The sequence below is a fragment of the Hipposideros armiger genome, unplaced genomic scaffold, assembly GCF_001890085.2.
Source record: "Hipposideros armiger isolate ML-2016 unplaced genomic scaffold, ASM189008v1 scaffold_207, whole genome shotgun sequence".
Classification (NCBI taxonomy): domain Eukaryota; kingdom Metazoa; phylum Chordata; class Mammalia; order Chiroptera; family Hipposideridae; genus Hipposideros; species Hipposideros armiger.
Window position 1 is genome coordinate 912,951 of NW_017731557.1, and position 26,165 is coordinate 939,115.

At 38.7% G+C, this 26,165-nt stretch overlaps 1 protein-coding gene across 3 annotated transcripts in view; it reads left to right on the plus strand.

Moving 5' to 3' along the window:
- Positions 1 to 26,165, plus strand: part of TTC27 (tetratricopeptide repeat domain 27) — a 163,072-nt gene that overhangs the window by 75,736 nt on the left and 61,171 nt on the right. For all 3 annotated transcript variants that reach the window (XM_019653796.1, XM_019653797.1, XM_019653798.1), the window contains 2 exons: positions 10,213 to 10,308; positions 15,020 to 15,142. In XM_019653796.1, the coding sequence (XP_019509341.1) occupies positions 10,213 to 10,308; positions 15,020 to 15,142 (219 nt within the window). The remainder of the gene's footprint in view (positions 1 to 10,212; positions 10,309 to 15,019; positions 15,143 to 26,165) is intronic.

Below are 26,165 nucleotides of genomic sequence, written 5' to 3' on the forward strand. Positions count from 1 at the left end.
GCAGTCACTGTGGTCACATGGAGGTTAATTAATACAGAGTTCCCCAGGGTGGTAATTCACAGTTTGATTGGTTGTATTTTTTCAAGGGGGGGTGTGGGGAAGAGATAAAGGAATGTAAGGTTTTATTTCCCTTACAAGGTTTCCTAAAAAATAATGAATTATGTGCATAAATCATGACCCTTGGAGGTCATGAATTAACTACTTAACTGGAAACATGTTCACTCTGTATTTCTCAACATACCATAAAACAAAGCCTTTCCTCCGTATTACAAACTGATTATTTGTTCTACATTGAAGACCTCTCTCCCATATTTTAGTGCCTCAGAATACGTATGTGCTCTATTGTATTTTCACCTAACTTCTTCATAAAAGGAAATTCACATGCATTACACTTGGCAGGCTCGGTGTTGACCTTGATGTGTGATTATACGTGTGAATGGAGAATATACTGCTTCCATGATGAAGCCACTGAAGGAGGACCAGGAGGTGGAGTAGAGCGCACGACCTGGTACCCTAGTAATTCAAGCTGACTGTGGCTGTGTTTGGCCTGCCTAACGAATGTGTATGGCTTCAAAATTTGAGAAACTGCATTTGATTTTTAAACTTACCTTAAATACTGTTGTTCTAAATATACAGTTATATTTATATGGACAGATTGAAGTTTAGAGCTTTTCAAGACTCTTTATACTTCTACTTAAGTAAAATTTAAGAACAGGTCTCAGTAAGAATCTTTTAGTTGTAAGGAACAGAAACCCAACTCAAACTGGCTGTAAAAAAGGAAATTTATTGGCTATTATAACTGGGAAGTCTAGGAGTATTCCAGTCTTAGAGACAGCTGGATTCAGTTTCTTTCTGTCTTTTCTTACCCTCATTCTCACGTCTCTGCTCTTCTCTGTCTGCTTCAGTATTGGAATTAGAAAAGCACCAGATTTTGTTGTTCATTGACCTCACAAACCAAGACAAAGAGAGACCGTATACTGTGGACAAGGTTAAGCCCTCAGCCACCTGTGCTTCACCTCCCTTATCTATAGAATGGAGACAGCAGTCGTGTCTACCTCATACAGATGTTGAGAGATTAAATGAGTTAATGTTTGTGAAACACTTAGAAAATAGTTCCTGACATGTAGTAAACCCTCTAAATAATGTTGCCTGTTGTTATTATTATCCTCACATTATAGGAGGGAAGTTTAGGTACAAAAATTTATAACTGTCCAGTCCTTCATAACTCACTAAAAGCAATCATTACTATGTGGAAAATCTGAAAACATTGGGATGATTATAATGCTTCATAGTATGCTGAGTCATGTCATTGGGCTATTCAGATATCTGAGATATGGAAAGGTGCTTTCCATTCTACCTCTGTACTTCACCTGCATTGATGACCACGTGCAGCATTTGAGAGTATGGGAAAGTGTACTAGGATTTGCACATGTGACTGTAGCTGTGCTTTTATTTGTCGGAATTGTAGTGACTACTGTTTGTTCAGAACTATGTATAGTTACTACTGTTTACTGAACACTCATATGCCGGGTGCTAAATAATCCTAGTAACTAGGCATTATCCACATTTTTACTGATGAAGAAACTGAAGGACAGAAAACTCAGGTGACTTACCCGAGGTTTTATAGCTGGGCCAGAATTCAGACCAGTTCTACTTTGGATTTTGAAGTCCATGCTTTTATCCACCATGCTGCACTATTCCAAGGAAGCTATGAAAACTTGCTTAAAAACTAAGAAAGATGTCAGTCTAAGACTTGGCATCACCTGGAGGAAAGGGGTTGAATGAGCGCAGACAGGAAGAAGTGAATAGAGGCTTTTGTGAGGAAGGCTTGGGTTGCAGAACTCAGCGTCTCAAGGCTTTCAATTTCGGTGAATGGGGAGGGAAATGGAATGCACACAGTATCAGGACACGGTACTGTGTGCGAAAAGAACGTGCAGATGGCTGAGTGAAATTGGCTTCCACTAAGGAGCCAAGAAAGGGGGTTTCCCGGAGGGATGCTGATAGGCTGAATCCAGGATGTGAGTTTCATGATAATAGATGAATAGAAAACAGGCAATGATTAGTTCATAGGTAAATGGGGTAAAAGAGCGGGACAGGTGATATACAACACAAACTTTATTATTGATAGTAAAACAATTTTTAAAAATCTAGAAAGTTATAGTGTAGAAAAAAAAAAGTAATAGCCAATAGGTTTACTAATGGGATGGAGTAAAGCACTCACTTAACGCACACTTCCCAAGGCACTAAACGATAACTTCAGTCAGATTCCAGTCAGGGACACACCTAAATTCTTTTTTTTTTTTTCTTTTGGCACAGTGTGGTTTATTTTATTTATTTGTTTGTTTGTTTATTTATTTATTTATTTATTAAAGATTTTATTGGGGAATTGGGGGAGGGTAACAGCGCTGAGAAATCGGGGGAAGGGGAACAGACAAGTTGCTTTCCTTTTGTTCTTCAGTCTAGTTGTGGAGGACGTTGCTTCACTGGACCATGTTAGCATTATCATTGCGTTCTTCCTGGGTGAGGCAGATAGGTCGCCGGCCTCTGGACGGCCACTCACAGTGGCTCTTGGCAGTTCACACTGGCTGCCGGCTACACACGGTAGCTTATGGCAGCCCACTGCCACAGGGGCTGCAGCCTACGCCGTCGCTGGCAACTCATGGCAGCCCAGCTCCAGGTCGAGCTGTTGTTCACCATCTTAGCTGTAGAGGACACTGTCACTGGCCTGCATATGTGGGATCCGAACCGGGTCCCTGCTGCTTAGAGTTGGCACCACAAGCCAGCTTTTAACCAACGCACCACTCGGCCGGCCCACACCTAAATTCTTTGGACAGAGTCAGATTATGTTGAACAAACTAACACATCAGTTTTCCCTGAGAGAGCACCCTGGGCAACCCTCTTAACAACCTTATGCAGCATTTCCCAAACATATGAACCACCTCCAAGGTACTTATTAAAATACAGCTCTCAGCCCTCAGAGACTTGGGTGGCGGTGGTGATTGTGGGCGCTTTTGGAAAAGATTGCCCTGGGCAGAGGTAGGCTGTTCATCTTCAGTAACTCCTGGTGTTTTGTGGTCTCCTGCCCAAGTATATACAGAACCGTGGCTGAAAGGGCATTTTCAGGGTCTGAAGCCCATGCTGTGCCTTATCAGGGGACTGAGTGCCAGAAGGAATCTCAGGTGAGTGTTATCAAGGGCTCTGGAACCTGGGCCCAGTTGAGGTTGAGCGCCCTGAAGGACAGGTGCATCTGACTGAGACCTACTCAGGGAAGTAGAGTGTAATTACGTATTATTAGACTTAATTACTTGAACTGTTTTTGAAAATATAACACAGTCCTAGAGCTATAAAACATTCAGTTAGGTTTTAATAATATTTGTTATTCTTCTCACTCGTATGATACTTGCAGATTGTCAACAGGCTGGCTTGTTCACTCATTTCCTACTCTTTGAAAACAAGATAATGAAAGAAGAACTACTGTTTCCTTAAACACTAAGCAAGGTCCCAGAGAATTCTGGGAGAAAGTTGGAGGTGGATGGAGTGTGGGGAAGGTATGAGAGGCTGTTTATCTTCTAATCCTAAGGCAGCAGTTCTCAAAGAGTGATTTGTGGAGCCCTGGGTGGGTGGGTGGGGGGGTTCCTCAGACATTTCAGTGTCCACAGGTCAAAATTCCCTTCGTAACAGTACTGAGCTATTATTTACCTCTCACTGTGTGGTTACTGAATCAGAAGAAACGGGGTTAAACTGCTAGTCCTTTATCCGAATCAAGGGGCACCAAACTGTGCTAGTAGTCACCGTGTGCATCACCGTCACACATTCGTAGTGTTAAAAAACAGAATTCAGCTGAGTAAATTTAAAGATCAAATTGGCTTTATTCAACAATTCACGAGTCGAGCAGCATTACAGAGAGGAGCTCCAAGGAGCTATACAAAATGGAAGGCTTTGTAGGGAGAGAGGGTGTGTGTGGGGTAGGGGAAGAAGTTTCTGGCAAACAGTGGATTACTTCAGACAAGGTCACCTTTCCTTGGAGAAGGGCGAGGGGTCTCTCAGGAAGATTACCTCACACGTGCTGACCAGGAAATTCCAGATTGACCGATTAAGATTATTTTCCAGGGAAAGGCTGTAACCGCTATTAGGTTAGGTATTAAGTCTCCTTTTGATGACATGGGTTTAGCACAAGTGACTCCGTTTTGGGCCTGTTGTCTCTTTTTTTAACAGTAGTTTTTTAAAAAGCCAGTTTTATGTATGAATATCTTTGATAAAGCAGCACTTATTATTTTATTAAGTCTTGACTATGTGCCTTTTCAGTATTCAGTGTGATGGAATGGGAAGTACTCGCAAAACACTTGTGCAGCATGCTAAATAAAGTACAGTGGCTGTCTCAAGAAAACACAGGAGTAGCTGCTTTTCCCATGGAGCATTAGTTTTACTTGAAAGAACTATTGATAAACTTTGGGCGTTCAGATTTGGGTATTTGGCAGAAATTTCCTCAAAAATGAACGCAGTGAGCTCATCACTTCAAGAAAAATAATTGACAGTATTTATTACCAGTGATAACATTTTAAGATTTCAAGAAAAAAAATGAGAGTTTTTGAAAACTTGTATCGGCCACTATGAACTTGACAGCTTCCCAATACTTCAATTATTAGGTTGAGAGTTTTCTGATAAGATTGTTGGTGGTATTAATGCACACAATTTAAAAATAATATGTGAAGTATGTCAGTATTTGGAAGATCTATGCATTTTCCAGATGTCTAATGCATGATGTTAAAAAATCAAGCGTGGATAAAAGATCCATTCAAAGTTCAAGACAAACCAGTTACTGGTTCTTTTTTTGTTGTTGTTTTGTTTTTAGACTAGTGAATTTTATTGTAACAGAATATTTAATGTAACAGAAAAGTCCATTGATAGGATTTCAAATTCCATATTGCAGGTAACTCTGAGAAGCAACCACATATTGAATTTTGATGTAGCATCAAAGAATAATATTCACAATTAACAGAAAAAACTCTTAACATACTCCTCCCTTTTTCAACTACATATTTGTATGAAGCTAAATTTTCTTCATAAACTGCAACTGAAATATCATATCACAACAGATTGACTGTAGAAGCAGTTATGGGAATCCAGCTGTCATCTATGAAGACAGGCATTAAGCAAATATGCAAAATATGTAACACACAGCCAATCTTTTCCACACTTTAAGAAATATATGTAGTTACTTTTCATAAAAGCATGTTATTTGTGTTAATGTAATATATTTATTATTTTATTTTAAAATAGATTAATACATATTTAAATTTTTCTCAGTTTTAATTTCTAGTATGATAAATATTGGTAGGTTATAGCCCACAGAAACAAAAGCTCTTTGGAGTCCCACAGTAATTTATAAGAGTTTAAAGAGGTCCTGAAATCAAAAAGTTTAAGAACTGCTGACCTAAGATTTGACTACGAGGAATGTTCCAGCATAGCTGTCCGGCTTTTGAGGACTGGACCTTTATTTTCATCTCATTGTTCTGGAATCATAAAAAAAAGTCTAGGTTCTCCCAGCCCCCATTAGTAGACCCAGGTTCCTCTTTAGCTCACACACTAGTCTTACCTGTGTCTGGAACGGGAAGCAGTAATTGAGGGTCTTCTTGACCAGGCCACATGCTGACTCCTCTGTTATGGGATTTAGGTAGAGAAAAAAGCCAGGTAAATAGAATTCTCAATATTTTTTCCATAAGCTGCTTTTTTATTTTCACAGATCTGATAGTTGTCCACGTAGTTATGTAGGTTTTAATGAAGCTGTCAACTTGGTCTTTGAAACCAGAGAGGCTTATAGCTTTATGACTTTGGGCAAGTCATTTTTATTTCTCTGCAATAAAATTTCCTATACATGAGGTAAAACTGGGTGTACAATAGGATTTATTATGTTGTTGATATTTAGTAGGTATGTCAATAGGATAATTCTCATCCCCGTTGTTCCTACTGGAAATTTTCTTGGACTTGGGTTTGAGGTGGCAGTTAGCTTGACTGCTTACTCTGTTTGTAAATGCAGCCTGAGTGACTGCAGACTTCTATCCAGGAAAGCTGCTCAGCCCAATTGTTGGATATATTCTATTAAGTTCATGTTTTTATAACATATCCCACCTTCCTTCCCCTTATCCCACACACGTGCACACACACACAGATTGTACAATGAAGCAAGTTGATTTGGCGTATGATCAATCATACCTTTTAGATTATCAGCTAATTTGTACTTGGCTCTTCAGAAAGCTTATAAACACTTGGATATCGTACTGGCAAGAATGAATAACCCTCAGTGAAAGGGTAGGTCCTTAGGGACTAGCTCTGTTCTTTTGAAGATATGTGCGCCATACTTTCAGATATGAGCACATAAGTAGTCTAAATCATACCATACCAGACTTTGTTCAGAATTGTCCTTCTATATTAAATCATTCTCCACTTGCTAATTTTAAAACATAGTCTCTATCTTTATGTTTTTGGGGGAAGTTCTATCTCCACTGAAAACAGAGCACTGAAGAGAGAGGACACATCCTGGCTTTCTGGGGGTTTGTTCTTTAGTTCCCCGTTCCGCAGAGATAGCCCCTGACCGTGGTGCTGTGGCTCCAGGAAGGCCCGAGAGCTGTTAGTGTTGGCACCAGGGAATCGGTGCGCACAGGGACATTGGCTCAAAGGACACTCTAAGTATAAGTGCCTGGAGGTAGGGTTTGGGGAGAAAACAGCATTAAAAGGGGGTCTTACAACTTAAAAACAGTCTCATATCACAATAGTCTTTACATCATGATGTCATCTTTGGTGCATCTCAGTAGTTATGCCTGACTTCTTTTTTTTGGAAAGAAAAGCAGGTTTATTCAAAATGCCTGCATTCTGGGAGGATGGTGGGCTCCAGTCCGAAGGCCACCTGCCCCCTAGGGCTGACTTTTTTTGTCCTGTCTCTTCCCCCACCTCTGGACTGAGCATTGGACTGTTCCTCACTATCTACTCGTCATCTTTCCCATTTAGCCACAGCTCTTCGGTCACCCTCCCAGAGTGCACTCTGCCTTGCTTTCAATTCTTGATAATTGGTTTAGGGTATATTCCTCTCTCTCTCTCTCTCTCTCTCTCTCTCTCTCTCTCTCTCTCTCTCTCTCTCTCTCTTTCTTTCTTCTCTGTCTCTCTCCCTCCCCCTCCCCCTCTCTCCCATCTTTCCTTAAAGACCACCTCCAGCTTTATGACCAAGTGCCCATGACTTTCAGGTGTGAAATATATGAAATTTAAAAACCAGAAAAAGAAAATGGCAAGTGAAAGGGTAGGACACTGGTTTGGAGGCCACTTACCTAAATTTCTGGGAATGTATGTAAGCTTGCAAAGTGCCAGTTTCCCTCTGAGCACATTGTTTATCTCCATGTTCATGGACATAAAATATAGACAGTAGTAGCTGAGGCTCCACTTCCATTCAGTTTCATTCTCCTAGTACTTACCATCCTACCGTTGTCTCCCAGACCATTTGGGTACTTGGTTTGCCCCTAATGAATATACATGAGACTGGTGTTCAGCTGACGGTACCTAAAACTAACCAACAAACCTTCTCAAATGCTTGAAATAAAATACTCTTTTGAGTATTGACAATGTTGGAAGAGCAAAGATCACTTAGAATATCATTACATAGATGAGTGCCCTTGTGGTTAAATGACTTGCTTGTTGGAGATAAACTTAGAACAGAATCCAGGTCACTTCCCTTATCAGCACTGTTTTTCCTGTACGGACTCCAGTTTATTTGTATCTAATGAAATTATTACCATGTCAGTTTTTTGGAATATAATGGAATTATTTCGGAATGAGTTGCTAAAATAATCCTACTCTGAGCAATCTAGAGATGTACTGTAACTGTGTCCCTGTATTTATAATGACTTAGCTAATAAGAAAGAGTACTTTGAATCCAGTAGGGGAAGTAGGTAAATAACAGTACATTCATCATCCCTTTTTTTGTATATTAATTGAATGATCCTAGTTTTATTGGTAGGTAAATCTTATTTAGGTGGTTGTCTTGCTTAAAGTACAAAGACGTATATTCTGTGCAGGAGTGAAAATATGTTAGAATTATGTTTTTAATTTTTATCTTTATCATACATATGCCCTAATCAAGTTCTTGTGAAGCATAACAGTACTTGTACAGGGTTTATTCATGGGCTCTTCCTCAAATAGGTGTTGGTTTTCTGCCGTCTCTCTCCTGTGGTCTTTGCTATTTTGGAGAGTATCTGAGAGTATCAAAGACACTCTGAGATCATGTAAAAGTATCTGAAATATTATACATAATAAATCTGTTTATTAATCAGGAAGTATTTACTGCGTTTGATATGTTTTAGCTAGATGCAGTAAGTACAGCAAATAACGTTAGTTTTTGTTTGAAAATAAAATGTTTTACATGTAATGAGGACTTCATAAAAGTATATGTTGTGATGTTGCTTTTGGCTTTTTTATTATCAAATAAGCATTGGTTATTTTTTTATCTCCCAGAGAAAGAAAAACAAAATTGATGAGAAGAAAAATTTGCCCCCCCTTTTGATGAAGTAATTCAGTGAATCTTTTATTTATGTATTGTAACCATATGTATTCAGCGAGAAGTTTTTCTTCTTTTTTCTCCTTCTTACAACTAAACAGCTTTGGGCAGAAGCATGCAACCTGTTTGCTATTAAGTTTCTCTGAAGTAAGGCCAGAAAAATTTTAAAATATTTTGACTTAAGATGGTTTAGGAGTGTGGTTATGTCTCAATTTGTTCTGACTTGATTGAATAACATCTTGGATTGTCAAAGAAGTGATGTAATGAGTGTCCTCTCATTCTACAGAATATTCTTAGGCTAACAAATACATTTCCCACATCATATAATGGAGAGACCCCCTAATTTGGGACCAGTTTCCCTGCTCAGAACTGGTCTCGTTTTGGGTTTTTGCTGGGTTTTGTTAGATTCTTGTCTTTTTCTTTCTTAGTAAGTTTGAACTTGCTACCCTAAACTTTTTTTTTTTGAAATTTTCAATTTTAAAAATTAATTTTGTAAAAATTTGAAACAATTTCAAACTTACAGAAAAGTTGCAAGTACAGTACAACTGTCTTTTGTATTAAAGAATTGGAGAGTAAGTTGCCAACATGGCTCAGTGTCCTCACAGGAGGACATTCTCCTCTAGAACCACAGTACCTGCAGTAGCACCAGAAAATTAACATTGACATATTGTTACCATCTCATCCTCACAAGACAGACCTGTGAAAACGAGTCAACCGGCAAAAAAGGAAAATTTGACTACTGTATTATGCAAAAATGGTCACAGTTGAGAGAAGGTCCAAATGTGTATCAGAGAAAATATGTGTACTTACTATAAACTGAATGACACATTAAGAGGCAGGTGAAGATGATCATAGTGGGCTGTGGCCCATTATTTGCTTAAGAGCTCCAGAGCCTGTCTGCATTCCCCTTGATGCTGTATACGTGCGCTCTTCTGATGGCCGATCGCTTGACCACAGGGTAATGCTAGCCTTCAACTCTGCGGTTGGCCCTGGTACCACTTCTTGGAGTCAGCCATCTTGGTCTTACTGGTCCGCTTCCTGATGTAGCTTCCGGGAGTGCAGTTATTCAGCACCAGAGTCGGTATTTCAGTATAGCAGAGGGTCCTTCAGTGCTTGCAGCAGCCGCTGTCCGCTGTACCTTAAGGATGGTCTTGCATGAGTGAATGTCCAGCCTAATAGATCTATTGCTGAAGAGTAAGAGAACTCGCTCTCTGAGATCAAACAGATCCGCCTTTTGCTTTCACCTTATTCCTGAGAAAATAGTCCTAAATGACATTCTTCATATCATTTTTCTCAGATTTATATTAGAAAGAGCCGTCATCAAAGTGATATTAAGGTTGTGAAGTAGATGCACTAAAGAAGTTTTTCTTAGAAAAAGTAAAAAGGCTGATTAATAAGGACAGTTCTTTGAAGGAACTATTATAGGAAATCTTAGTTTTAAGAACTCTTTTCTTGATAAGATTTTAATGTACATGTTTACATAAATGTTGATTAACTTTAAGGTTTTTTTAACATTTAAGAAATTCAAGAAAAAATTTACACATTCCATTATCTCATCAAAGTGACTTTTTTTATTGATTATATGTCCATTTGTATAACTTTTACAATAAAAACCTTGTTTAAATTAAAAAGTTATTACACATATAAATTCTGATTATATGTGCTCTTAGGCTCTTGCAGACCAATTTGAAGATAAGACTACACCGGTATTGGAACGTCTGAAGATTTTTTATTGCTGTCAAGTACCACCTCACTGGGCCATTCAGGTATTTTTGTTGTTGTTTGTCATTGGGTATGGAAAATACTTCGCATTTGAAAGATAAAAACATTAGAAAACAATTATTTTCAATTTATGTTTGTTTTCAGATCTTTAAGTGAAAAGAAGTAGCTGAGGATTGTCAATTATTTCAAATAGCTGTTTTGATGAAGGTGATATTAGACTTTTAAAACATTTTTAAAAGAATTTAAAACTAGATAAACAGAATCCTTGAAATTAAATAATAGAACCACAGAAGCTTTCGTTTTCAAAATAAGCTTTTATATTTGAAAACCCTTTAAGGACTTTTTGCCAAAGAATGAACCTTTTGAACCAAGTGATTTACAAACAATAAAAGAAAGCATTTATTTGATTCTCTATATTGTAAGATACCCTTAACTTCTCTCCTCTTTCTGGGGATATGAGATTACCTACTGTAGCTCTTAACGCCCTATGTTGGGATGGAGATTCTGGCCCCCTGGCCCATGGTTCTCCATGTTATAGGTGTGGTTCCCCTATTTTGTAAAATGTTTAGTACAGAAGACAATTTAGACACCTGGACAAGTTTGTTAATTTTACAGAGAAGAAAACTGAGGTCCAGTACAATTAAGTATACTTTTTCAATGTTGATCATACACCTGTTCATAATCTAGATCTCTATTCTAGTTTTCCAACTTTTAGTGTAGTTTACCTCCTTTCCTTATCTCTTCATTGGGTTGTAATTACAGCCCCCAATAACAATCAAATTTGCTGCACCCTTAGTATGAGGCTTGCATTTTGTTTTGCATTTCATACACATTATCTTATTTTATTGCAGCAATTTTGTGAAATGTCCCCATTTTACATGTGTGGCAGCTATGGCGCAGAGAAGTTAGGTGGAATCAAGCGGCGCCAGCCAGGAATTTCTAGATATTTTAGTAACTGTTGTCATTTTAACCAGCTTTCTGTCATCTCCCTCATGGATTATGCACATAGCTAGTGATTTAGAATTATAAATGCCAATCTACCATTCAGTGATTCAGAACACCCACTGTAAGATTTCTCAGAGCCGTTTATATTCTTAAGCACAGGAGAAACTAGGGGATTTATTACGCATTGGAACTCACATTATCTATTGAAGGAGTGTCAGTAAAATGTAGGCACCTAAAAATCTTTGCTATATGATCTCAAAGGAGTAGCTGCTTCATCAAGAAAGTTTAACAGCTGGAACTTTTTGCCACGTTGTTGACCCTGATCTGTGAAATTTCTGAAGTACTTTGTACTGTGTGGTTTGTGGTAGGTAAATGTCTCAGACTCTGAGCTATTATTATGACAAAACATGTCTGTTCAGGGTGTAGCTTTTAACCTGTTTCTGAACAGAAGCATTAGGAAAATTAAATACTATTCAAATAGAATTTAGGCTACATGTTTATTTTATCTGCTTAGGAAGCGATGGGTTTTAGGATTTTTAGGCAGTTAGATAAACATTCTCTTTCATTAAGAAATTAAATCATTTTTTTCTTTTCATTATGGAGAGTATCCATATCTTTATGTATTATTTTTAAAGATCAAGAAATAACAGGCATAGTTTATTATAAAAAGAGAATTAGTCTCTGCTGCTACTCAGCCATATGCTTAGATGCCATAACTTTCGTCATCTATGAAGTGAAAAGATTAAACTGCTGAACTATAATACATGAGCACTAAGATTTAATCCAGCTCCCACATGCTAGGTTTATTTCTTGAAAATATCCAGTCAAATATCCTAAAAAAGCCAATTTCTCCTATATTTCATGGGATACAAAAGAACTGGACGACCTCCTTTATTTATTTTGATAATATATTAACATATAATTTTCAGGTATATTTCATTTTACTTTCTGATTTTGTTAGTCCTGGATTTTCCACATCCATTAGCTTCTTAACTCTTAATATCTATTGAATTTTGAAGAGTAGAAAAAGTGTGCTTAAGAGAAAACACAGTTCTTACTGTTAAGAGATGACACCTTACTCAAGAACCTCACCTGAATTTTTAAACCTTTCTGATACCTTTTTCCATTCCTGCAGGATGGACCACTTATAAGCCGCAATATATTTATTTTTCAATATGTTCAACCTTCAATGACCTTACCAGTATTTGTCTCTTTTTATCTGCCAAGAACTGGGAAACTAGACAGCTAAGTTTTTTAGAACTTAAAATAAATCTAAGTAGACCTGAGTGAGAAAGAGCCAAAGATACGCTCATGAATAAAGTACACAAATATTAATGCATAGACTATATGTCATTTATATTGACTGTTTGGAGTTTTCATTATTTATTTGTGTATTTACTTATTTGAGTTAAGTATCCTTTTATGTTTTTTTCCAGTTTGAGATATAATTGACATATAGCATTGTATTAGTTGTAGGTGTACAACATAATGATGTAATATATCTATATATTGTGAAATGATCACCACAATAAGTTTAGTTACCATCCATCAACTCACATTGTTACAAATTTTATTTTTTTTTTTTTTTTTTTTAAAGATTTTTATTGGGGAATTGGGGGGATGGGAACAGTGTTGGGGAATTGGGGAAAGGGGAACAGACAAGTTGCTGTCATTTTGTTCTTCAATTTAGTTGTGGAGGTTGTTGCTTCACTGGCCCAAGTTGGCACCATCATTGCGCTCTTCTCTGGCGAGGCAGATCAGTCGCCGGCTTCTGGACGGCCGCTCACTGCGGCTGCTGGCCGCTCACGCTGGCTGCTGGCTACATACGGTAGCCCATGGCAACCCACTGCCACAGGGAGTGCAGCCTACGCCGTCGCCGGCGACTCATGGCAGCCCAGCTCCAGGTTGAGCTGTCGTTCAGCATCTTAGCTGTGGAGGGCAGTGTCACTGGCCCTCATATGTGGGATCCGAACCGGGGCCCTCTGGCATCCCAAGTGAGTTCTTAACCATCGCGCCACTCGGCCGGCCCACAAATTTTATTTCTTGTGATGAGAAATTTTTTTTTTTTAAGATTTTATTGGGGAATTGGGGAGGGCAACAGCGTTGGGGAATCAGGGAAGGGGAGCAGACAAGTTGCTGTCCTTTTGTTCTTCAGTCTAGTTGTGGAGGACGTCGCTTCACTGGCCCACGTTGGTATTGCGCTCTTCCCGGGTGAGACAGTCGCTCACCGGCCATTGGATGGCCGGCCACTCACAGTGGCTCACGATAGCTCATGCCCGCTGCCGGCCAGCCCCACTGCAGGCTATGCCGTCGCCAGCGACTCAGGGCAGCCCAGCTCCAGGTCGAGCTGTTGTTCACCATCTTAGCTGTAGAGGGCAGCGTCACTGGCCCTCATGTGGGATCCGAACCGGGGCCCTGCTGCTCAGAGCTGACTCCCAAGCCAATTCCTAACCAGCATGCCACTCCGCCGGCCTGAGAACTTTTAAGAACTTTTATATCAGCAACTTTCAAATATGCAATATGGTATTATTAACAATAGTCACCATGCTATACATTATCCCCAGGACTTACTTATAACTGGAAGTTTGTACTTTTTGACCATCTTCACCCATTTCCCCCTCCCTGAACCTCCACCTCTGGCAACTACCCATCTGTTCTCTATATCTATGAGTTTGATTTTTTTTAGATTCCACATGCTATCATACAGTATGTGTTTTTCTCTGACTTATTTCACTTAGCATAATCTCCTCAAGGTCCATCCATGTTGTCTCAAATGGCAGGATTTCTTTTTTTTTTTTATGACTGAATAATATTTCGTTATATATATTATATATTGAATATAGATATATATTGAATATATATAATATATACATTAAGTAGATTATACACACACACACACACGGTTGTCAAAAAAATGTATACACATGACTTGTATTCATGTTTTGTTATCAGTATATATTGAGTATTATAATTTTAATACAGTTTTTTCCTTTCTTAAAATGTGTATACAAGTTTTTTGCACCCTCTGTGTGTGTGTATGTGTGTGTGTGTGTGTATACCCTTCAGTGTACACTTAGGTTGTTTCCATATCTTGGCTATCATAAATAAGGCTGTAATGAACGTGGGTTGCAGATATCTCTTTGAGATAGTATATTGTTTCCTTTGGGTAAATACCCAGAATTTGAATTGCTGGATCATAAGGTAGTTCTATTTTTAATTTTTTGAGGAACCTCCATACTGTTTCCCATAGTGGTTGCAGCAATTTACATTCCCACATTCTAACAGCGCACAAGGGTTCCCTTCTCCACATCCTCTCTAACACATGCTATCTCTTNTTCCCACATTCTAACAGCGCACAAGGGTTCCCTTCTCCACATCCTCTCTAACACATGCTATCTCTTATCTTTTTGATAATAGCCATTCTAACTAGAGATTTAAAAATTGATTTATTGGATCTCAGCTTTACAAATGAGAGATTGTCATACATAGAATTTCTGGGTAAGAGAAAAATACTGAATTTTGCTTTTTAAGTTCTCCTGAGTTCTTGGGGGAAAATTGATATATTAAGTATTTTGAACAGTTTCTATATTGTTTTTAAATTCCTCACCCCCTCCCCGTAAAGAAGCTTGCTAACTAAAGGTAAGTACTGAATCATTGCAAATTTCTAATTAGTTGAGGTTGACTTGTATAAAGTATGCATTCATTACCATAAGCAGACCTCTAAATTGGCAGATTGTATATACTTGCATGTGAAATAAGAATCTGTCTTTGCATCAAGAAATGTTCACTATTTTAACTTGATTTTTCTAGCGCCAACTTGCAAGTTTACTCTTTGAGTTGGGATGTACCAGTTCAGCCCTTCAGATATTTGAGAAGCTAGAAATGTGGGAAGATGTTGTCATTTGTTATGAAAGAGCTGGGCAGCACGGGAAGGTATGTAATAGCAACATTCTGTGTACTGGTGAGAGCCTTCGGTCTTTCATCATCTTCTCACTTGTTTTGTTTTTTAAGCCTACTTTTGCCAACAGTTCACTTTTATTCCTTTTTTTTTTACTTTTTCCTCCCATAAATCTTAAATGTTTTCTTTAATTTCTGTTGGAGCAGATTATTTTATGTCTGCATATGTATGTATATATAAAAGAGAAAAGCGGGCCAAAATTGATATGGTATTTGATGTTTAAGAATGAATAATGAAAGCTTTAAAGACACTGCACATTTTGATCTCTTTCCTTTGCTAACTGTCCTCCTGTAGGACAACTTCAAAGTGCATTATTAGGAATTATCTTAAGCATCACTGGGTGGCCTGCGGAAGGTTTCCTAGGAGGGAGAGCAGCTGGCTGGCTAGGTCTATGGAAGAAAATCTAAAGGGTGTGATGACTTCGCATTGGGGCAGAAGGTTGGCAAGTGTAATGCACATTTAAGTCCACTTGAAATTGGGTCAAGAGGGAAAATGTTGCAATATTTGCATCTGTTATTAATCTGTTGTTTCCCCCTCCTCATAAATGAACAGAATTTTAAAGGGAGTAAGGGGCTCTACATTGTGAATATCTGTTAAAACTGACTCACTGAAATCATATGTTAATTCTGCATTAACATTTTAAATGACTAAACTTCTATCAAAAGTATAGTATATAAGCAGAGTAAAACCCACAAATGGTATCATTTATACGAGGTCTGACAATTAAGTTCGTGAACTTGTTGCAGTGATGTTGCTGACCTTGTTTGATATCAGAGGGATTATTCATTATGAATTTGTACCAACTGGACAAACAGTTAACCAAGTTTACTATTTGGAAGTGCTGAAAAGGCTGCATGAAAAAGTTAGACCACCTGAACTTTTCGCCCACAATTCATGGCTCTTTCATCACGACAATGCACCGGCACACACAGCACTGTCTGTGAGGGCATTTTTAGCCAGTAAACAAATAACTGTATTGGAATTCCCTCCCTATTCATCTGATCTGGCCCCCAGTGACTTCTTTCTTTACCCGAAGATGAAGAAGGAAGTATTGAAAGGAAGACATTTTGAGGACATTCAGGACATCAAAGGTAATAGGACGACAGCTCTGATGGCCATTCTAGAAAAAGATTTGCAGAATTACTTTGAAGGGTAAACTAGGCTCTGGCATTGGTGCAGTTTCCCAAGGGGAGTACTTCGAAGGTGACTGTAGTGATATTCAGCAATGAGGTTTGTAGCCCTTTTTCTAGAATGAGTTCACGAACTTAATAGTCAGACTTGTATCTACAGTCAACCTTTTACCATCACCATAAAAAGAGAAATAGTGGTACAAGTATGGTCTGTTTCTTAAGTATGTCTGTTTTAGACTAGTAGTAAAAGCTGCATTCCTTTCACTAGTCACTAATGGCAGTTAAGGTCTTTGAATTGTATCAGCTTAAGGAGAAACCAGTTTGGGAATAAAATTTTACTGTAGGAGATTATGTTCATCCTGGGAAAGAGTGTCATAATTATCCATTCCAGTTCCCTCCTTTTCCAAATAAGGAGAGGAGTCTCTCATGATTTGCCTCAGGCCACAAAGCCAGTTATTATTAGCTTGAGAGGCTACATGGCATAGTGGTTAAAAGCATAGCCTCTAGAGCCAGGCTGCCTGGATGCAAATGCTAGCCTTGTCGCATGCTCGCTTTGTGATACCAGGCTGGTTACTCACCCCCCCCCCCCAATGCCTCAGTTTTCTCATCCAGATGCACATAATCTACCACCTTACAGGTTTTCATGACATAATGGATGTAAAGTACTTTCCTCAGGGTGCTACATGAGTGTTTGCTACTATTAACTGCTGTGATTGTAAGACATTTTTTCACGTTAACATCTCTGAGTTTAGAATGTATCTAACACTTGATGGCTCCTTCCAGTTGCTGTCAGTCAGGTGGCCTTCTGGCCAGGTTGTCATTACCTGTGCCTGTACAAGCTTAATTGGAGCCATATATAATGTCATTATTTTGACTGAGTTATGTACACGGTGTCAGCATTACATATGTTGGATGTAATTGCTATTTAAAATGTCTTCAAAAAGATTCTTTTATGATTTGGCATCAGAACAAAAAAGTTACTGAACACACAGAAAAGGACAGCAACAAAGTAGAGGAATGTAAATTTGATATTAGCAAAGTAAACATTTGCCATTGGAGAAATCATCACAATTCCATTTACTTTTCTTTAAAAACAACAACTAAGTGCTTTGTAGGAGCCAAGAAAGGAAGACACTCCAAAGTAGAAGAAGCTGTGTTTTGTACTGAGGCATGTAAAGAACGGTTTCCATTTAAAATGTTGAGCAATGTATTGAAGGCAGGAAAAAATGCCAAATTTTTTTGAATAGATTGAAAAAAAATATCAAAGCAGTGAGAGGGCGATGTGATCCATTCAAGGCATTATGTCATAATTTAACTGAAAGCATTTTTTCTTTATTAGTTAAGAGTTAGTCTTACAATTGATGGCGTCTCAAATTTGATGAAATATAGTATGTTTCTTCAGGGACTTAAAAAGAAAAGAAATTTAGGGCCTGTTGTCTGGCACTAAAGTAGTACTCAGATGTTTATTTAACAAAGGAATGAATGGATGAATGAATATCTTGACCCCCAGTCTGATGTAGTTCCCATGACATCATTCTGCACGGTGGCAGTCTTTTACATTGGTCAGTAAACAGATAAATAACAACTGTGTATAAAAATATGGTAGTTTTTGACATAGTGATTTTTGAAATAATTAAGCAAGTTGGTGAATCACAAATAATCCAAATCACGTAAGTTTATTTAATTATTTTTAGAAAGTATGGAAAGTAGAGGCTTTCTCTAACTGCAGAAGAAAAAAAATCTAATGAATCCATCCCTTTCAGATAATAGATTTGACTATGTCCCCCAAAGTAGTTGTGATATTATTATTTTTTTAAAATTATGCACGACCTTGTAAGAAATGTCTTATAATAATGGTAAATTTCCATATTTATAATTACTCTATAAAACGTGCATATTTTCATTTTTAGGAGTGTATAGTTCCTTGTCTGAATCTTTTGTGAGTTACAGCCAAACATCCCTCAAAATCTTGATTTTAAAGGTTGATTTTAGCATTTTATTTGCCACCTGAAGGACTTGCCTTACCTGTTTTTCTTATGCTATATTTGCAAATCCCGTTTAACCATAGACACTAAAAAATTTTGCTTCAAGTTGAGGTTCTTTTAGGATTTGGTCATGTGTCAATAGTTGTCACCACATTTTGACTTCACTAGAAGTTTGTGAAATTTTAATCATTGCATTAAGTTCTTAATGGCATAATTTATGATTAAAAGGCACATTCTGAAAAGTATCTAACTCTAACCGTTGTGTTCTGGTGTTCGTGCTTCCACCCCGCTATTGCAGGGCCTCAGATTTTCTAATTTAGAAACTACCAACAGAACTTCTCATTATTTACTGACCACTGGCAAAATAGCTAAGACTAATTTTGCTTGACCTTGGGATCAGACCTGGCTCTCATCTGTTAGCATGTAACTTTTAAAAGTTATCTGGCACACTGTAGTAATTTTCCAGAGGGTATAGACACATTCTTATTTGGTTGAGCAAATCTGGTCCCTAAATGAAGAACAGAGACTGAGCTGGCATGAGGCACCTGTAGGAGGTGGGGCTGACCGGAAAGGAGAGAGAAGAGTTGGGACCGCTCTTGTGTTCCCTTGTTTCTAGGAAACAAGGTTTACCTGAGATTACATAGCCTTTTCTTTCATTTTGCGACAGTTGCAGATCATTGTAGCCATGGGCTTTTAAAAAAGTTGTCCTTTGAATTGCAAGTTAATATTTTTAACATTTACCATTTCTAACAGCTGAGATTCTTTTAGCAGTTGGTTTGGGTTTTTGGTTATTTTTTTTCTTCTAAGATAATTCCTTTATAGGATTTAAAAGATTTCCCGCAAGTTCTTTTCTCCCACGACAGCCAGAGTGATCTCCCTAACAGACAGATCTGATCGCATCGTTCCAACACTCTTCCATAGCTTGCCTTGGTCCCCAAGGTGGAGTCGGAGCTCTTTAGCGTGAATGGAAGTCTCATGTGGCACATAACACACGCCACCTCATGATTGGACTCCTGCTTCCATTGTACACTGCTTTTGTATCTCTGCTGCAGCCGTCCCCCTCTTTTTATTTGCTCATCCAGGCTGTGCCCAAAGTTCCAGCAGGAGTAAACTCCTTGTGATTTCTGGAGTTTGCCGCACTGTGTGACCTCAGGACCTTTGTATATGCTTGTGTCTCTCCGGAGCTCATCCTCCTTCAGCCAGCTCCTCCTTGGTAACCACTTTCTACAGGGAACTTCCTCTGCTCCCTCCCTCCCGGACTTGGTGGTTTTCTCTGGGGTGCTCCTCTGACCCCAGCAGTACTCTAAGATCCCTGGCTTATCTCGCCTACCAAACCGTAAGCTGTTTAAGATCCAGACTTGTGTCTGTGTTAGTTACAGCGGTCCCCACAACACCTCGCACAGGCCTGCCACATGGTAAGCACTTAAAAGTATTCACTGAATGACTAGTAGGTGTGCTCTGAAAAGCCATTGCACTGAAGCAAATCTCTAAGTAAACGCTCCATATGGACTTGATGTGCAGTGAAAGATACCTCTCCAACCCCTGCCCCGTAGCCTCTCGCCAGTAACAAATTATGAGCTCTCCCCCTTCCCATTTTAACCTTTTAACATGAAGAATAGAAATGGGGGCCATGTTCAGCAGATGCTAACGATACTGTGAGCATGCTGTTATTACGTCATGCCTCTTATGCACTATAATTTTATATAATTACTTTGTCATTGTCATATAATATTTATAACCACCTACGAAGAATTGCTTTTGCCTTAGTAAGTGGCAGATTTTGGAATCCGAGCTCAGACCTTCCTTTTCGAGAAAGCTCACCGTCCTTTCTCCACACCTGCCTTTTATCACGGTGGTTGTTAATCCCTTAAAAATTAGATGTTCCATTTGTAAGCTAAAGCCCCGTTTTGCCCACTTGAATGAGAACAATAGACAAAAGAACTGAGAATACTCTATAGTTTGGTAATCTAAATAGGCTATCAGCTAATTGGATAAGTAGGTCTGTTTTTAATTATTCTGTTTTATCTTGAACCTGGAGTATTTATGTTGGCAAGTACCCTTTGAAAAATCAAGCCCCAGAGGTGGTGTTGTCACACACATAAAAGTAAAAAGCAATTAGGGAACAGCTGGCTCAGTGAGGGTGTGAATAGGACCGGGCACCACCACACAGAAGAAGCCGCCTGGGAGTGACCGAGCCGGCTGGGATGAAGTGGTTTGTACTTTTTCACTTCTTAGTTGCTGCTCATAGAACAAGAATTTGGGCCAGGAGTAAACTGCCTGTCGGCTAGAAGGATTGTCCCTGGCAGCCGGGAGAGCAGAAGGTGCTTTGTGCTCCCTCAGCTCCGCCTTGTCATCCGTATTCGCTGTAGTCAGGATGGTAGATAGAGCACCTTTCCAGTGGTCGATCGCCCTGCCTTTGAGAACCAGCCTCTACAGTAGCAAAAATCAGGATCTATTTCTGCTTTCTGCTTCAGGGAAGAAGACTGGAATTAAATTATGCCCAAAGTTGTTTGACTTACACAGACACGCACATACACACATATGCGCGAGCTCACTGTTTTTTTATTTGTTTGTTTTTAGTTAAAGTTTATTGCGGTGACAATTGTTAGTAAAGTTATGACCAAAAACTAGGACTAAATTGTTGTTAGGTAGGTCCTAATTTAGTTACATTCAATATTGATGTCAGCCAGAGCATGTCCCCTAAAGGAATTCTTCCTTTGTTCCCAATGGGGAGAATCTCTTATGTCTCTAGTTAGCATCTAAAGACCCTTAGCAAACACCAAGAGCCCTTTGTGACGTGAGTGTCAAGTTTCAGTTGAATTCATCCAACATTTATAGAGCACCTACTGTGTGCTGGGCAGTGCTATTCCAAACAGAATGAGATGAGACGAAATTTACTTCCAAGTAGCTTATAGTCTGATAGTACAGACACACAAGCAGAATATTTTAGTATGACCGATGCTAAGGTGGAAGTCTGTACAGATTCCAAGTTCTGTTTGGCCATCGGATGTACAGATAAATATTTCTGCTTCTGGTGTCCTTCTCTAAAGCGATAGTCCACTTGGTTTGTATCTTGTATACTTCTCTGAGAACCTAGGACCTTCTCCTGAGACTCGACACACTTTCTCCTTGGTTGAAATTAGCCTCATGTGGAAAAACTGAGCTTTAGCTTTGTAATATCAGTCGTTTTTCCATTTGACCTCACTTTCTCCAGTCCTGTTGGCTCAGCTACATAATCATCTGCTTAGCAGTTGACAACAGCAATTCTTCTATCTTTGGGGAAACTGTACAAAGCTGACTGGTGTGATTATTTATAGAAAATTTTAATGTTCCTGGAAACTGTTTTAAGTTCCCTTCCTTTTTCCCAGTAGTGAATCCTCAAGCATCTTACTTTCCAGTTGAGGGAGTTGAGAAAGAACACAAACATTAGTTTAGGGCTCACTGTGTGCCTGACAAAAAGCTAGGTACATTTCACATCTAATTCTTATAGGTAAGGTACAAAAAGTTAGAGTAAACATTTTCAGGTGATTTCATCTAAAAATCTAGATTTCTTGGCTTCTTTTCAAAAATCAAATGACATGGAAACACTGGGCCAAATTCCCACATTATTTACTAACTGGTTGGAGTTAAGCAGTGGCTCCTTTTTATGCTCACTCACCAGCCTACTATATTCATTCTCAGTAATGGCAAGAGTCTCTGGGCATTTGAGTATGTGACCCTGCTGTAAACAGTACAGGTTTCTCAGGTAAAGTAAGTACAGTGTAACTTATTCCAACCACACTATAGGTTCTGCTTAAGTCTTGGCTGACTTAATTTTATACTTAAATTCACTATGTGTAGTTATTGCCACAAAATTGTGTTAAGAGTAAAAATTAATTGTGTACAATTACAAAGTAAAACAGATTGTTGAAACAGGCTAGATACATAAGATACACCCATATGTGTGGGTAGGGCAGTGGCCTTCAGGGTTTGAAGGTGACACGATTTTTGTAGCACCTTTGGTTCATTGTAGCCAGTCTCCCATTTAGGTATGACTGCGTGTTTGGGAGTGTGTTTTTATCCTATTTAATGCATATTTAGATGTCAAATTTCTTGTATCCTATAAGGCTAGACATCTGTATTTTCCCATATAGTTGTTCTACCCATTATTGAAAGTGGAATATAGAAGTCTCCAAATATTGTTGAATTCTGGATTTCTCCCTTCAGATCTTTCAGGTTTCTCTTCATTTAATTTGGGGCTCTGTTGTTAAGTGACTGTATATATTTATGATTATTGTATCTTATTGATGGAGTGAACATTTATCATTAAAATATGCCTTTCTTTGTTCTATTAACAATTTTTGTCTTAAGGTGTACTTTGTCTAATATTACTATAGCCACTCTAGCTCTCTTTTGGTTTCTGTTTAGATGATGTATCTTCTTCCAATTTATTTTTTCACTTTCAACCTGTTTGTGTGTCTGAATCTAAAATGTGTTTCCTGTAGACAGCATTTAGCAGGATCATTTAAAAAAATCTTTTCTGCCAGTCTACCTTTGACTGGAGTGTTTAATCCCTTTACATTTAATTTGATTACTGATAATGTAAGATGTATTTGTTTTCTATATGTCTTATGTCTTTTTTATCTCCTATTACTGCCTTCTTTTTGGCATAATGGATATTTTCTAGTGTGCCATTTTAATTCCCTTGTTATTTCTTTTACTGTTGTTTTGAGTTATTTTCTTAGTCACTGTACTAGGGATTATTTAAAATAGCAGATTTTAAGTATCTGTTAAATCTATCATGTGGGTATCCTCAGAGCCAGTTTCTAATGATTTCTTTTTTCCCATGTAAGTGCCAGACTTTCTTGTTTCTTTGCATGTTTTTGTAATTTTTGGTTGAAAATTAAACATTTAAAATAATAGAATGTGGCAGCTCTGGAAATCAAGTGGTTGCTGTTTGTTTTGTTGTTTGTTTGTTTGGTGGTGGTATTTCTTGACTAATTATGTGAAATCTATATCCTTTGTCCTATGTGGCCACTGAAGTCTCAGGTTGGTTATCTTAATGGTCAGTTAATGATGGGACAGAAAATTCCTTAAATACCTAAATCAACAAGTCTCCTGGTCTTGGTTGATGGGCTGTGTGTGTGTGTGTGTGTTGGGGCATGCTTTCAGCACTCAGCCCGGCGGCAGACAGCTCTGCCTTAGCTCTCTCTGACTGCTTGCACAAAGCCTCCAAGTCAGTCTGAGGTAAGAGCTGAGGGCCTTCTTGGGTCTTTCCTGAACATATGCACAGCCCTATCTATGCATGGTTTTCTAGATCCCCGTGACGATGTTGGAGTTTTCAAAGCCCTCATGTATATCTCATTCCATTTCTTTGGTTAGCCTGTTGTTTGCCCCAGCTGTTATTCGCCACCTAAGGCAGCTGCAAAATTAATCAGTGGTTTCTTTTTTTTTTCTTTCTTTTTTTTGACAAAGGCTTTTCACCAGATAAGCTCAGAGTTAGGTTAAATAAAGACATTCTTGCAAGTGGGCTCTTCCAGGGAACCACCAGACTGGCCATATAATGACAGTTTTCTGAGAATGAGACGAGAGGCGCTCCAAATCCATTTTGTCCCCCTGGTGGCATCCAGGCTGCTAATTTTCACCATGATTGCCTGCTGTTTGTTTACGAGGCTACTGCAGAGCGAAGAAGAGGACATAGGAATGGTGCAGGTTGAAATGATATAAAGTTTATTGTTCGTGCTAAGATTTTGCCATTTTCTTGAATAAAGACTCCTTGGATCATTTCAAGTCTTTGGTTAATTTCCAGAGTTCCAAAAAAGTTTCCTGGTTGCTTTTATGGAGCAGGGAATTTTCAGAGTGGTGGTTCCTGATGCCATCATTTTCGCTGGTGTCCACCTGTGGAATATAGGAAAAGCATTGAACCCAAAGACAAAGCCCTGTTTTTCAGTTTAGTACCTTTTGGTTTGGGGCTGACCAGTTGACCGAGGAATCTAAACCTTTATTTCTTTGTCTTAAATTTGGGCATGTTATTATCTACTTTTTAGAATTATTGTGGGGACTAAGTGAGATAAAGCATTTAATAATGTAGTAGATAAAAACTAATGTGTAAATCATTATCAAATGGAAAGACACATAAGGAGTTTAAAAGGCAAAAATGAAAAAAAGATCGTATCATTCAGGTTTTATTTATGGAGGTAGACCTACTGTGAGTATTTTTGGGAATAAGGGGCTTACTAAAGGAATGAGATCTCATACGAGTGTTGCAAGAAGAGCTGTGCAAATGAAGGCGTGAAAGGGGAGTTATGTGGATCCGGGTGAAAACCATTTACCAGTCCCCTTGAAGCAGCGACACCAGTGGGTAAGACCGTGGAATCTGAGAAGGCAAGTACTTCCAGCCATTGAAATGGCAACATGAAGGAGGAACTCATGAGATAGCTGTGGAAAGCTGTTGTATACATGATGTAGCTACCAGCTCTGTGGGTCCACAGTGAAATGTCTTATGGTGGGCCTGGGGCTGCTGTTGGTTGGCAGGGCCAGCAATAGGAAAGATAAGCTGGACACACAGAGCGAGGACAGGCTGGGACCTTCAGGGCATCTCTGCATCTTTTTTGACACCGTGGTTAACCATAACAACCTTCTAAGAGTAAAGGCTGTTGCTTTACTTCTATCTTTCATTCCCCAACAAGTTCCCCTTCTGGCCACTCTAACATGGAATTGGAAGGGAGAGGGATTTTAGGAAACATAGTTTGCAGCCTAAGCAAGTTGACGTAGCATAATCCAGGACATATGGCTATGCAGTGGTTTAGCCCTTTAACTTGGGGGTTTACTTATTTGTAAAGTGTCAAACTACTAACAGGTACAGAGTATTTTATAGATTGTGTGACATAAAGGAGAGTTTCCGGTTTATGGAAACTTGCCGTTTCTTCCAAAGAGGTTTAGATATTGAAGCATTCCTAGAGCATATAAGACCAAAAATAACTAGTAACACATAAACATTTATTTTATATATCTTGCTGTATTTATTACAGTAGTTCCTTAGAGGTAATATGTCAAATGAATTTTTATAAATTAAACAATTTCCTAATAACAAGTTACAGTATCAAGAATATGATCATTTCTAATTGGTTTCTGATTGACATTGGCACACAGTTGTTTCATGTTAGTTTTTTGAGTTTTATTATTATAGCATGGTGTCCTCAAAGTCATAGTCTGGTGAGCTGTAATGGGATGGTGAGACAATCAATGCCCTTGCAGACTAAATTATACCATCAAGTCCGTGTAATTCTGAGGCAGCATAGGAATGTGTACTTCTCTTAGTGCTAGTGAAAGCCCTCTGATGTTGTCTGGTTTTTGGGTAGAGAAAAATCTGTTTGCTGTGTCAGGACCTGCTTACCAAGTGTCAGGCTGTGATGATTTACTCTAGTAAAGAGGTCATGTCTGGAACAGTAGCTATAATTAGAGCCACCATTACATTAAGTTTATAATAATCTATGACATTTTCCAGAATCCAACTGTGTTCTGCTCAGTTTAAATGGGTAGGTTAAACTGTCCATACACCCGTATACCCACACACACTTCACGGTATCTTTCAAGTTTTCGATAACGACATTTCTGTGATTTGCATAGATATGCAGTGGCTTTGGGTTTTCTCTTTTAATGGGAAGAGGAAGCTTCAGGGGCTTTCGCTTGGCCCTTTATTCGGTAGTAGGACTCACTGAGGGCTCTGCTGGTGACTGATATTTCTAGTTCAGCTCTGTATGTGAGAATGAGGGAAGTAATTGCCGAGTGGGTTCAGAGACTTACTAGGCCTACCATGGATGGACGGACTGTCATGGTGATGTTCTGGGTCCCAGAGGATTAGCATTAACTAAGAGCTAATCAACCCTGAAAGTCGAGGTTAC